This window comes from Octopus sinensis, unplaced genomic scaffold (assembly GCF_006345805.1).
Source record: "Octopus sinensis unplaced genomic scaffold, ASM634580v1 Contig02321, whole genome shotgun sequence".
NCBI lineage: Eukaryota > Metazoa > Mollusca > Cephalopoda > Octopoda > Octopodidae > Octopus > Octopus sinensis.
In genome coordinates this window covers 1-15,019 of record NW_021825579.1, presented here as the reverse complement: position 1 = coordinate 15,019, position 15,019 = coordinate 1, and the positions used below count along the sequence as shown (strand labels likewise).

The following is a 15,019-nucleotide window of genomic DNA, read 5'->3' as shown; positions in this document are numbered from 1 at the left end:
CCATGATGGACCGTGAAGTCTGGCGTAGCATGGTAAATTCCATTGTCTCGACCATGCGAACAATGATGTAATGACCATAACTTTGCTGTATGCCTGACAGGGTGGCTGAATGGGTGCTATACCTTGTCAAAGAGCATCCCATAACTATGCAGGGTATTTCCAAATACCTGCTGGATACGGCCAGCTTAAATACTAAAGGATTGATATGCAAATAACAGTTTTTAATATTATGCAATTATTTTTATTATTCAGGTGCATGAACTCTGTGACAATTTTTGTCAGCGCTATATCAGCTGTTTGAAAGGTAAAATGCCAATTGACTTGGTGATCGATGAAAGGGACGGTGGGTCGACAACCCCAAAGTCTGGAACAGAAAGTCAAGACCACACAGACAACAGCACAGACCAGGTAAGGAGAGAGAGCTATTTTATCTAATCTAATATCAGTGCTTGATACATTGCAGCTCCGCTTTTTTTAACGTGCTGCCAGCCATTCCCTACTCTCCCCTTTGAAATATATCACTTATTTTTACCTATTTCTTTATTACCCACAAGGGGCTAAACACAGAGGGGACAAACAAGGACAGACAAACGGATTAAGTCGATTACATCGATCCCAGTGCGTAACTGGTACTTAATTTATCGACCCCGAAAGGATGAAAGGCTTAGTCGACCTATGCGGAATTTGAACTCAGAACGCAACGACAGACGCAATACCTATTTCGTTATTACCCACAAGGGGCTAAACATAGAGGGGACAAACATGGACAGACATAGGTATTAAGTCGATTACATCGACCCCAGTGCGTAACTGGTACTTAATTTATCGACCCCGAAAGGATGAAAGGCAAAGTCGACCTCTCGGAACAAGGACAGAGAAACGGATTAAGTCGATTACATCGACCCCCGTGCGTAACTGGTACTTAATTTAACGACCCCGAAAGGATGAAAGGCAAAGTCGACCTCGGCGGAACAAGGACGGACAAACGGATTAAGTCGATTACATCGACCCCAGTGCGTAACTGGTATTTAATTTATCGACCCCGAAAGGATGAAAGGCAAAGTCGACCTCGGACAGGCAGAACAAGGACAGACAAACGGATAAGTCGATTACATCGACCCCAGTGCGTAACCTGTACTTAATTTATCGACCCCGAAAGGATGAAAGGCAATTCTGGTGCCAGAATTCCCCTTCTTGATCACGTTTTTGTTGAACACATCATAAATGGACACATTGATTTGTTGGAAGCACTCCATCGGTTACGACGACGAGGATTCCGGTTGATCCGAATCAACGAAACAGCCTGCTCGTGAAATTACGTGTAAGTGGCTGAGCACTCCACAGACAAGTGTACCCTTAACGTAGTTCTCGGGATATTCAGCGTGAACAGAGAGTGACAAGGCCGGCCCTTCGAAATACAGGTACAACATTAAACAGGAAGTAAGAGTGAGAGAAAGTTGTGGTGAAAGAGTACAGCAGGGATCATCACCATCCCCTGCCGGAGCCTCGTGGAGCTTTAGGTGTTTTCGCTCAATGAACACTCACCAATGACCGCGAGTCCGCTGCCCTAACCACTGGGCCATTGCGCCTTCACGACATTGATTTACTTGGGTAGTGAATAAAGGTCAATGATCCTTCATAATCCATAACATTTCCGATTTACGTCCCCGTCACTTAGCGGTTCTGCAAAAGAGACCGATAGAATAAGTTGCTGGCTTATAAAGAGTAAGTCCCGGGGTCGATTTGCTCGACTAAAGGCGGTCCAGCATGGCCGCAGTCAAATGACTGAAACAAGTAAAAGAGTAAAATAGTATATATATATATATATATATTAAAGCCTTGTGAGTGGATTTGGTAGACGGAAACTGAAAGAAGCCTGTCGTATATATATATATATTTTACATATATATATAATTATATATATATATATATAATAATATATATATATATATATAATATTAATAATATATATAATATATATATATGTATATGTATATATAATATAATATATATATAATATATATATATATATATATATATATAATAATATATAATATATATAATATAATTATATAATATAATATATATATATATATAATATAATATATATATATCTAATAATATATATATCTATAGATATATATATATAATATATATATATATATATAATAATAATATATATATTATATATAATGCTCGACTAAAGGTGGTGCTCCAGCATGGCCGCAGTCAAATGACTGAAACAAGTAAAAGAGTATAAGAATGAAAAATAGGAACGTATAAAGCCCAGAAGCTATGGCAAGTGAGATATCTATCAGGTCATCGCTTGTTCACCATGTGGCAGCCAGCCTACCACTATAATTACAGACGTAGTGGGCAGGCTGGCGCCTTTTATAATGTTGTGTGTTTTACTAGCAGCTCAGCCATTGTCCAACGAAGGCTTGTTACCCTCTGACTCCGCCTACTAATGTTTGTTGTTGTTTGCTAGTGAAGATGCGACGAGAAAGTTTCTTAGAGAAAAACAAGCAAAAAAAAAAAAATAAACACATACTCTACTCTTTTACTCTTTTACTTGTTTCAGTCATTTGACTGCGGCCATGCTGGGCACCGCCTTAGTCTCGAGCAAATCGACCCGGGACTTATTCTTTTTTGTAAGCCCAGTACTTATTCCATCGTTCTCTTTTTGCCGAACCGCTAGTGACGGGGACGTAAACACACCAGCATCGGATGTCAAGCAATGCTAGGGGGACAAACACAGACACGCAAACCATAACACACACACTTATATATATATATACATATATACGACAGGCTTCTTTCAGTTTCCGTCTACCAAATCCCTCACAAGGCATTGGTCGGCCCGGGGCTATAGCAGAAGACACTTGCCCAAGATGCCACGCAGTGGGACTGAAGCCTGAAACCATGTGGTTGGTTAGCAAGCTACTTACCACACAGCCACTCTTGCGCCTATAATATATATATATATATATTATATATATATATATATATATATATACATATATACGACAGGCTTCTTTCAGTTTCCGTCTACCAAATCCACTCACAAGGCATTGGTCGGCCCGGAGCTATAGCAGAAGACACTTGCCCAAATGCCACGCAGTGGGACTGAACCAGGAACCATGTGATTGGTTAGCAAGCTACTTACCACACAGACTCTCTGCGCCTATATATATATATATATATATATATTATATATTATATATATATAATATATACATATATACGACAGGCTTCTTTCAGTTTCCGTCTACCAAATCCATCACAGGCATTGGTCGGCCCGGGGCTATAGCAGAAGACACTTGCCCAAGATGCCACGCAGTGGGACTGAAGCCGGAACCATGTGGTTGGTTAGCAAGCTACTTACCACACAGCCACTCCTGCGCCTATAACTTTTAACTTATAAGGAGCCAAGTACATTGCACATCGTGAATGCTGTCAAATACACAGATAATACTCAACTTTGCTCCTCTCACTCTCTCTTTTTCTCTTTCTCTCTCTACACACACATATATATCTCTCTCTATATAAACGGCAGTTTGTCTGTCTGTGTGTCTGTCAGGTTTTTACCCTCATCCTGACCACGGCTTTCAACCGATTCTGATGAAACTTGACACACACATAGCCCAATGTCATAATTCAAAACTAACGCAGCAAAAATTTTGAAAAGTTCCCCCAGTTCTGAAAAAAATCGATAAATTCGACATGGGGTCTAGAATCTAAGCTTATCATATGCAACACATTTTCCGTTATAGTTTTCGCAACTTGCAATCGATTTTCACCAAACTCATGGTGAAGCTTAATGTTACCCTAAGAAACTTAATTCTGACGTTAGTTTTCCATGCAATACCTTACCATCAGAAAAAATCGATAAAATCATGCCAGTTTGGGAAATCGCGTTCAAATTCAAGATGACATATTTTCGACAATATCTTTAACAAATTGGCGTGAATTTTCTTTTGAAATTCACAGCTAGCATCATGTCTGCTCCAAGGAGCTATATGGCCCTTTTGATTCCAATAGGATACGTTATTACTGGAAAAAACCGCAGAAGTGGGTTGTGTGTGCTAAACAAAACCAGAAAATGCACTTTGGACAGTTTAACAAGAGCTAGCAGGGCCAAAAGCTGCACAGGCACCAGCACAAGTGTCTTTTAAGTGGCATCAGCGCCTGTGTTTTATACGTAGCACCAGCACCAGAGTTTTTCAGGTGGCACCAGCACCAACGGTTTTTACATGGACCGGCACCACAGCTTTTTGCGTGATGCTAGCACCAGCGTTTTTGAAGTGGAACCAGCACAGTACTTTGTGTGTGGCACCAACACCAGTGTTGTATACGTGGAATCAGCACCACTGCTTTTTGCGTGATGCTAGCACCAGCGTTTTTGAAGTGGAACCAGCACTGTACTTTGTGTGTGGCACCAACACCAGTGCCAATGGTTTTTACATGGACCAGCACCACTGCTTTTTGCGTGATGCTAGCACCAGCGTTTTTGCAGTGGAACCAGCACAGTACTTTGTGTGTGGTACCAACACCAGTGCTGTATACGTGGAATCAGCACCACTGCTTTTTGCGTGATGCTAGCACCAGCGTTTTTGAAGTGGAACCAGCACAGTACTTTGTGTGTGGTACCAACACCAGTGCTGTATACGTGGAATCAGCACCACTGCTTTTTGCGTGATGCTAGCACCAGCGTTTTTGCAGTGGAACCAGCACAGTACTTTGTGTGTGGTACCAACACCAGTGCTGTATACGTGGAATCAGCACCACTGCTTTTTGCATGATGCTAGCACCAGCGTTTTTGAAGTGGAACCAGCACAGTACTTTGTGTGTGGCACCAACACCAGTGCTGTGTACGTGGAATCAGCACCACTGCTTTTTGCGTGATGCTAGCACCAGCGTTTTTGCAGTGGAACCAGCACAGTACTTTGTGTGTGGTACCAACACCAGTGCTGTATACGTCGAATCAGCACCACTGCTTTTTGCGTGATGCTAGCACCAGCGTTTTTGAAGTGGAACCAGCACAGTACTTTGTGTGTGGCACCAACACCAGTGCTGTGTACGTGGAATCAGCACCACTGCTTTTTGCGTGATGCTAGCACCAGCGTTTTTGAAGTGGAACCAGCACAGTACTTTGTGTGTGGCACCAACACCAGTGCTGTGTACGTGGAATCAGCACCACTGCTTTTTGCGTGATGCTAGCACCAGCGTTTTTGAAGTGGAACCAGCACAGTACTTTGTGTGTGGTACCAACACCAGTGCTGTATACGTGGAATCAGCACCATTGCTTTTTATGTAGCACCAGCACCTACGTTTTGTTTTTTTATATGGGACCAGCACCACTGCTTTTAAGTGACACCATAATCAGTTCTTTATACGTGACACCTGTTCTAGTGCTTCTTGCGTGACATCAGCACTAGTGCTTTCTACGTTGTGCCAGCACTAGCACATTCTTCGTGGCACCAGCACCTGTACGTTTTTCGGGCTTTTTACGTGTAATTAACATTACTTTAGATTATTTGTAACTAAACATGTTTTTGCTGTTTAGCCCCATATCAATCTTGGAGGATTTTAATTGTTAGAATTTTCAGTATTATCTTTTGTTTATGCCCTTCAATTCCATAGGTACACCAACCCAATGTTTTTATATGAAGCCCTAGTGATTATTATTGAGTGAGAGAGCAGTTCATGCCATCAAAGTGACACTGGGGTAAAATATACGAAGCCCAATATACCCATCATGACTACCCGTCTGATAAAGGTACACCAGGCACATGCATCACAACCATATGTTGCGTGACATGGTGATCTCATATCAAGATAAACAGCACATGACCTGCGTGGGGCCCAGTTAGAATTTCTTCAGGTGGAGTAGCCCATGCTGCTCAAAAGGTCCCTGATAAGTTGTTTAAGGATGTTGAAAGAACCACCCATGTTTCCAGAGGGGAATTTATCCAAACCCAAAGAATCCCTCTCAACACATGGCTATGACGTTCCCCCACTACTTCTGCACGTGATCAGAGATGCACATATCGCCAGCCACTAAGGGACATACTCAACTGGTTAAGGTCAAACAACTGACAAGCAAATCTGTGGTATTGAGCAGAATATTTGCTGTAGCCCATCTTTTATACCAAGACAAAACAATGTACATGATAACACTAGCAATCAACTGCATCAGGGCATTAGCAAATCTGTGGTATTGAGCAGAATAATTGTTGTAACCCATCTTTTATACCAAGACAAAACAATGTACATGATAACACTACCAATCAGTTAAGATCAGAAGCCATGAGAGCCACAGCCTGGTACTGCATCAGGGCATTTGATGCTCCCCCACTACTTCTGCTCCTGATCAGAGATGCACATATCGTCAGCCACTAAGGGACATGCTCAACTGGTTATGGTCAAACAACTGACAAGCAAATCTGTGGTATTGAGCAGAATATTTGCTGTAGCCCATCTTTTATACCAAGACAAAACAATGTACATGATAACACTTCCAATCAGTTAAGATCAGAAGCCATGAGAGCCACTGCCTGGTACTGCATCAGGGCATTATTATTATCATTATTATTATTATTATTATTATTATTATTATTAACTCTTTGTGTCCTGGGTTCAAATTCAGTTGAGGTTGACTTCACATTTCATCATTTCGGGATTGATAAAATAAATTGCAAATCAAGTACTGAGGGTCATTCTACTTAATTGACTCTGTACCCATTACAGCTGAGATTGCCTTATGCCAAATTCTGGAATGTTGTTGCTGTTGTTATTGTTCGTGATATTAGTATTATTATTATTATTATTTGTTATGCTTTCTATATTTCCAGGTGCTGTTAGAAACATTAAGCACAGAGTCTTTAGATTACAAAGTAAGTTTTAGCCTTTTTTGTTTTGGTAATTCTGTTGAAATATAACTTCCTTTTGTGTCATGTTATTCTTGTTGTTGACAGTGACTTCGAAGTAACTATTCTCAAACAATGTTCTTGTTCAACAACGATAAATTTGTACTCTCTCTCTCTCTCTTTCACTCTTTTACTTGTTTCAGTCATTTGACTGCGACCATGCTGGAGCACCGCCTTTACTCGATCAAATCGAACCCGGGACTTATTCTTTGTACGCCCAGTACTTATTCTATCGGTCCCCTCTATTTTTAGCCCCTTGTGGGTAGTAAAGAAATAGGTATTTCGTCTGCCACTACGTTCTGAGTTCAAATTCCGCTGAGGTCGACTTTGCCTTTCATCCTTTCGGGGTCGATTAAATAAGTACCAGTTACGCACTGGGGTCGATATAATCAACTTAATCCCTTTGTCTGTCCTTGTTTGTCCCCCCTATGTTTAACCCCTTGTGGGTAGTAAAGAAATAGATGATGATAATGACGATGACAATATCTATAGCTATGGCCTGTGCCCCCTCACTGGCTCCTACTTCGGTGGCACATAAACTGCATCATCTGAACGTAGTTGATGCCAGTACCCCTCGACGGGCTTCCGTGCTGCCGGCACTAGTAAAAAGCGCTTTCTGAATGTGATCGATGGCAGGGACCACCTGGCTGGCTCCTGTGCCGGTAGCATGTAAAAGGCACCCACTACACTCTCGGAGTGGTTGGCATTAGGAAGGGCATCCGGCTGTAGAAACATTGCCAGATCAGATTGGAGCCTGGTGCAGCCACTGGCTTTCCAGACCTGTCAAACCGTCCAATCCATGCCAGCATGGAAAATGGACAGTAAACGATGATAAGTGTGTGTTACATATGTATATATCACCATCGGAGGCGCATGTCCCACTGGTTAGGCGCAGGCGGGACTCGCAGTCGTAGGATCGCGGTTTCGATTCGATCCCAGACCGGGCGTTGTGAGTGTTATTGAGCAAAAACACTAAAGCTCCACAAGGCTCCGGCAGGGGATGGTGGTGATACCTGCTGTACTTTCACCACAACTTTTCTCACTCTTTCTTCCTGTTGCTGTTGTACTTGTATTTCAAAGGGCCGGCTTTGTCACCCTCTGTGTCATGCTGAATATCCCCGAGAACTACGTTAAGGGTACACGTGTCTGTGGAGTGCTCAGCCACGTACACGTTAATTTCACGAGCAGGCTGTTCCGTTGATCGGATCAACCGGAACCCTCGTCGTCGTAACTGATGGAGAGCTGCCATCCATATATCACCATCATCGTTTAACATCTGCTTCTCCATCCTGGCATGGGCTGGATGGTTTGACTGGAGCTAGCAAGTCAGAAGACTGCACCAGACCTTTGTGTCTGCTTTTGCATGGTTTTTATGGCGAGATGTCCTTCCATAGCACTGACTACCCCACAGAGTGTATATTGCTTGTGTATATATGTATGTGTGTGTATAACAAAATATAATGCAATATTTCCTATTTCCATCCCACTAGAGACCTCCTTCACAAAATTTGAACTTCAGTCAACAGGATGACACTCAATCATCAAGGTCGGGAGACACTCCAGTTCCGACAAGTCAGTCAAACACCAACTCGTCCCAAAATGTAGACAACAATAGTGAAGTCGGTAAGTTCATTATCACTTTCCTTATCCTCTTCATCATTGTAATTATGATTATTATCATTATTATTGTTATCGAATAAGGCGGCAAGCTGGCAGGATTGTAATCTCGCCAGGCATTCGTCTTTACATTCTGAGTTCAAATTCTGCCGAGGATGACTTTACATTTCAACATTTTGGGGTCAATAAAATAAATACGTGTTGAATATTGGATCAATGTATTTGACCTACCCCTCCCCCGAAATAGCTGACCATGTGCCAAAATTTGAAACTATTATTATTATTATTATTATTATTATTATTATTATTATTATTATTATTGAGTGAGCGAGCAGAGCATGCCATCAAAGTGACACTGGGGTAAAATATACGAAGCCCAATATACACATCATGACTACTTGTCTGATAAGAGCACACCAGGCACATGCATCACAACCATATGTGCGCGACATGGTGATCTCATATCAAGATAACAGCACATGACCTTGCAGGTGGGCCTAGTTAGAATTTTCTTCAGGTTGAGTAGCCCATCCCACTCAAAGGTCCCTGATAAGGGTTGTTTAAGGATGTTGAAAGAACCACCCATGTTTCCAGAGGTGAATTATTCAACCCCAAGAATCCCTCTCAACACATGGCTATGATGCTCCCCCACTACTTCTGCTCCTGATCAGAGATGCACATATCATCAGCCACTAAGGGGACATGCTCAACTGGTTAAGGTCAAACAACTGACAAGCAAATCTATGGTATTGAGCAGAATATTTGCTGTAGCCCATCTTTTATACCAAGACAAAACAATGTACATGATAACACTTCCAATCAGTTAAGATCAGAAGCCATGAGAGCCACTGCCTGGTACTGCATCAGGGCATTATTGAGCAGAATATTTGCTGTATCCCATCTTTTATATATTATTATTATTATGATTATTATTATTGTTGTTGTTGTTATTTTTGTTTCCTTAGACTCCGCAAACCTTTCAAATAAACATTGACATTTCTGATAGAACAGATTTCTGTATTAATATATTTCTCATAATTACACCAATTTCATTAAGGAAACTACCCAGCCAGTTGGTGATAGCAACATTTATTATTGTTATCATAATTATTATTATTATCATCATTATTATTATTAAGGTGGTGACCCAGCAGAATCATTAGCATGCTGGGCAAAATGCTAAGCAACATTTCAACTGTCTTCACATTCTGAGTTCAGATCTTTCAGTGGGGCTGATGTCATCAACTTACTCCTGGTATATATGTGGTAAGTAGCTTGCTAACCAACCACATGGTTCCGGGTTCAGTCCCACTGCGTGGCATCTTGGGCAGGTGTCTTCTGCTATAGCCCCGGGCCGACCAATGCCTTGTGAGTGGATTTGGTAGACGGAAACTGAAAGAAGCCTGTTGTATATATGTATATGTATATATGTGTATGTGTGTGTGTTTGTCACCCTAGCATTGCTTGACAACCGATGCTGGTGTGTTTACGTCCCTGTCACTTAGCGGTTCAGCAAAAGAGACTGATAGAATAAGTACTGGGCTTACAATCTCGAATAGTCCCAGGGTAGAGCACCACCTTTAAATCAAGCAACTCGACCCGGGACTTATTCTTTTGTAAGCCCAGTACTTATTATCGGTCTCTTTTGCCGAACCACTAAGTATCGGGGACATAAACACACCAGCATCGGTTGTCAAGCAATGCTAGGGGACAAACACAGACACATAACACACACACGCATATATATATATATTATATATATATATATTATATATATTATATATATATATATATATATAATATATATACACATAATATGACGGGCTTCTTTCGGTTTCCGTCTACAAAATCCACTCACAAGGCTTTGGTCGGCCCGAGGGTATAGCAGAAGACACTTGCCCAAGGTGCCACGCAGTGGGACTGAACCCGGAACCATGTGGTTGGTTAGAAGCTACTTACCACACAGTAACTCCTGTGCCTTTTTGGTCTTTTTTTTTTTTTAATCTTTTTTTGGTTGATTTCCTGTATGTTTGCTGTCATTAAATATTATTATTACGGCGTGAATACGAACACTTAATTGTTCAGAGTTTTTTTTCTGAAGGTTACTTGGCATTTGCTTCATATTTTCTGGTTTTACTGGATTCCGAGGAAATGGAAATGTTAGCCTGACTTTAACACCAACAGGAAATTTGTGTTAAAGAAAGATAGCGCAAGACAAAACATAAAATGTACTTTCAAAATGGTCCTATCTATGTATCCATCCATCTATCTACCTACCTATCTATCCATCCATCTATCTGTCAATAAATCTATCTCCCTACCTACCTATCTATCCATCCATCTATTTACCCACCTATCTATCCATCCATCTATCTGTCTATAAATCTATCTATCTATCTACCTAGCTATGGTCAGGCGATCCATTTGCTGTCAACACCCGTTAAAAGGAGGGCTGGGCATGCCGTGGTTGATGATGCGCAGACACGCGCTGAGACTGTGACATCTCTGGCTCTATGTAGACGACGGTGAACAGGTGTGGTCGCCGTTTGTGAGGCACGCTTTCCCGCAGCTCGTCTCCATGACCGAACTGCAGTCGTGGATCAAAAAGAGGCCGAGGAAGGGCGAATGGCACCGCGAGTGTCGCGTTGCTCTCAAGCAACTCTGCCGTCCTGGGTCGACCTTAAGTGACTTCAACACAACCAAAGCATTCTATGGGTTAGTGGAGGGGAGGTACGACGACGAGCTCGGGGCGAACCTGGACGTCGACGAGGAGTACCTGACCCGCCTGTTCGGGACGACTTCGGCCAGGGCCCATGGACAACTTCCAGAGATCCCTGGCCTGGCAGTGCTACGAAGAAGCGCTACCCTTTCGGGATAAAGCTCTACAGACACGGCTCGAGAAACACGGGGCCGACCTGCCCGAGATGCGGTCAGAGCGACGAAAACCGTTCTGCACGCACTCGTTCAGTGTCCAACAATTTCCGACCTGTGGGCTTATGTCGAACAACTGCTGTCATGTGTTGGACGAGTCGGTTTATCAGCTGAGTCTATCGTCAATATTGTCACGCCACCTTCGTTCAAACGGGAAGGAAGAGCTATTTTCATCATCCTTGTGGCTATGGCGAAAGTATCTGGTGGACGCGTCTGAAAGGATTGGAGACAAACACTTTCCTCTCTGGTCAATCTCTCATCAACTTCTTCAAGTACCACTTGAAAAGGAAAGTGAGAGTAGAGAGGCAAGTTTTGTCTAGCGAATGTTTTAAAAAAAGATGGGTGAATGTAGCAAGAATGGCACGTATGAATGACGAAGCCACCTTGAGCATAGTCCTATGAACCCAGAAATCGAAAACAGAGAGTTGCTTATTTGCAAAAAAAAAAAAAAAAAAAAAAGAAATATAAAATGTGGACTTCATTGACCGAGGTTACCGTGGTCTTTCCGTAGGCTTTTCTTTCCACGGGTAACCTCACCTGTCCTCCCTTTACACTTCATATTGACATTTCTGTGATAACGTCCCTATTGATCAATTTTTTTCCTCTCCCCCCCTTTTTTTTTTTTTTTTTTAACACCCCCTTTCTTTTGTCCTCTTTCTCTCTTTTACGATCCCTTTTGATCGAAAACTCCCCCTCCTTTTTTTTTTTTTTTTTAAACCTTCAAAAGAAAAGCTCTACCTTGTAATTTGTTCTATCTGTGTGCAGCCCTGTGTGCTAATAAAGAAACATATCTACCTAGCTATCTATCCATCCATCTATCTACCTATCTATCTATCCATCCATCAATCTACCTACCTATCTATCCATCTATCTATCTACCTACCTATCTATCCATCCATTTATCTGTCTATAAATCAATCTATCTACCTAGCTATCTATCCACCCATCTATCTACCTACCTATCTATCTACCTATCTATCCATCCATCTATCTACCTACCTATCTATCCATCCATCTATCTGTCTATAAATCTATCTATCTACCTAGCTATCTATCCATCCATCTATCTACCTACCTACCTACCTATCCATCCATCTATCTACCTAGCTATCTATCCATCCATCTATCTACCTACCTATCTATCCATCTATCTACCTACCTATCTATCTATCTATCCATCTATCTCATATGCACATATACATATATAATAGCATACACACATGTACAGATATGCACATATACATACCCAATAACATGCACACACACACATATACACATATACTTACATGTATACCCATATATATGTGTGTGTATACATGTGTGCATGTGTGTGTGTATATAGATATCTATTTATACATATAACCAGAGATATGCATACATATGTATATCTATATTTATACATGTATATGCGTATGTACGTATACATACATACATATAAACATATACATTTATATATATAACCAGAGATATGCATACGTATGTATATCTATATTTATACATGTATATGCGTATGTACGTATACATACATACATATAAACATATACATTTATATATATAACCAGAGATATGCATACATATGTATATCTATATTTATACATATATATGCGTATGTATGTATACATAAACTTCTTCTTGTTTAATTTCAAGCAACAATCTTCCAATCAAAGGCATTACAGAATTTTAGTTCTTGCAGACAATCTCTTACATATCTTAACAACTTGTCTCCTCTATTTTTAAATAGATTGATGAGTGTTATGGGACTTCTTTCCATAAATTCCCGATGCAGGCGCAGGAGTGGCTGTGTGGTAAGTAGCTTGTTTACCAATCACATGGTTCCGGGTTCAGTCCCACTGCGTGGCACCTTGGGCAAGTGTCTTCTGCTATAGCCTTGGGCCGACCAATGCCTTGTGAGTGGATTTGGTAGACGGAAACTGAAAGAAGCCCATCGTATATATATATAGGCGCAGGAGTGGCTGTGTGGTAAGTAGCTTGCTTACCAACCACATGGTTCCGGGTTCAGTCCCACTAAGTGGTACCTTGGGCGAGTATCTTCTGCTATAGCCTTGGGTCGACCAATGCCTTGTGAGTGGATTTGGTAGACGGAAACTGAAAGAAGCCCATCGTATATATATATAGGCGCAGGAGTGGCTGTGTGGTAAGTAGCTTGCTTACCAACCGCATGGTTCCGGGTTCAGTCCCACTGCGTGTCACCTTGGGCAAGTGTCTTCTGCTATAGCCTTGGGCTGACCAATGCCTTGTGAGTGGATATGGTAGACGGAAACTGAAAGAAGCCCGTCGTATATATGTATATATATATAAGTGTGTGTGTATATGTTTGTGTGTCTGTGTTTGTCCCCCTAGCATTGCTTGACAACCGATGCTGGTGTGTTTACGTCCCCATCGATTAGCGGTTCGGCAAAAGAAACCGATAGAATAAGTACTGGGCTTACAATAGAATAAGTCCCGGGGTTGAGTTGCTCGACTAAAGGCAGTGCTCCAGCATGGCTGCAGTCAAATGACTGAAACAAGTAAAAGAGTAAAGAGCATCACATAGAAGTATTACTTTCACATTTTCGCAAATTTATGCCTGTAAACTATGAGTAAAATATGAAGAGTGACAGAAATAAAAGGGGGAGAAAAGAATGAGAGAGAGGGAGGGGGGAGAGGGAGAGAGAGAGCCTGTCTCCTGCAAAGTCTTTTCAGTTCACTAGAAATAATAGCCAGATACATGAAGACCACCACCAGCACATCGCCCCACTTCCACACACACACACACACACCATATCAGGAAAAGTCTCAAACGCCATCACCATCAACGCCACCATCAATCAATGTAACCACAACCACCACCACCATCGCTCCTGCCTACCCACACCCGCCCTCTGCAACTGCTTCAAACAGTTAGTGGATCACAGACTTTTGGGAGAGCGTTTGTTGCTCAGCACAGACAGATGTCATCTAATGAATATTTATAGTGTGGAGAAAGAAGAAATAGAGGACTGCATAGGAGGAGGAGGAGGTGGGGGGAGAAGAATAAGGAGGCGGAGGAGGATGAGTACGAGGAGGAGCGGGAGGAGGAGGAAGGAAGGGAAATTGGTGGAAGGCAGGATTGGTTTGGAGAGTTTGAAAAGCAGAGATTAACGCTGTCCTTGTGTCTTATCTGATCGTTGGAGTTTTGAGCAGATGATGGAGAGAGAGAAGAGAATGGGTGAAAGGAAGGAAGGAAGAAAAGACGGGGGGGGGGTTAAGAGTTGAAGGAGAGAAAAAGAATGAAAAAAAAAAAAAATAAATAAATGGTATCTGCCGATCCTCAGGTCTGGAAGAAAAGATTAGCGATGTCTTATCTTATTGGTGAGAGCTTGAGTAGAAAAGGCACATATCTGTTCCATCGGCACCGTCCATCAGTCAGCATAGATAACGTATATTATTGTTTAAATTGGCCTGCAGGAAAGTTAAGACTTATACTCTTTACTCTTTTACTTGTTTCAGTCATTTGACTGCGGCCATGCTTGAGCACCACCTTTAATCGAGCAAGTGAAAGA

General features: G+C 41.8%; 1 protein-coding gene across 1 annotated transcript; it reads left to right on the top strand.

The window, feature by feature from the left end:
• Positions 1-252: 252 nt before the first annotated feature.
• LOC115227247 (homeobox protein Meis1-like) lies at positions 253-8,552 on the top strand (the record flags this gene model as incomplete). The annotated part of the gene is made up of 3 exons (XM_029798137.1): positions 253-408; positions 6,855-6,896; positions 8,420-8,552. Coding segments are annotated over 3 exons (331 nt in total), but the record flags the coding sequence as incomplete, so codon positions are not given.
• Between the last annotated feature and the right edge of the window lie 6,467 nt (positions 8,553-15,019).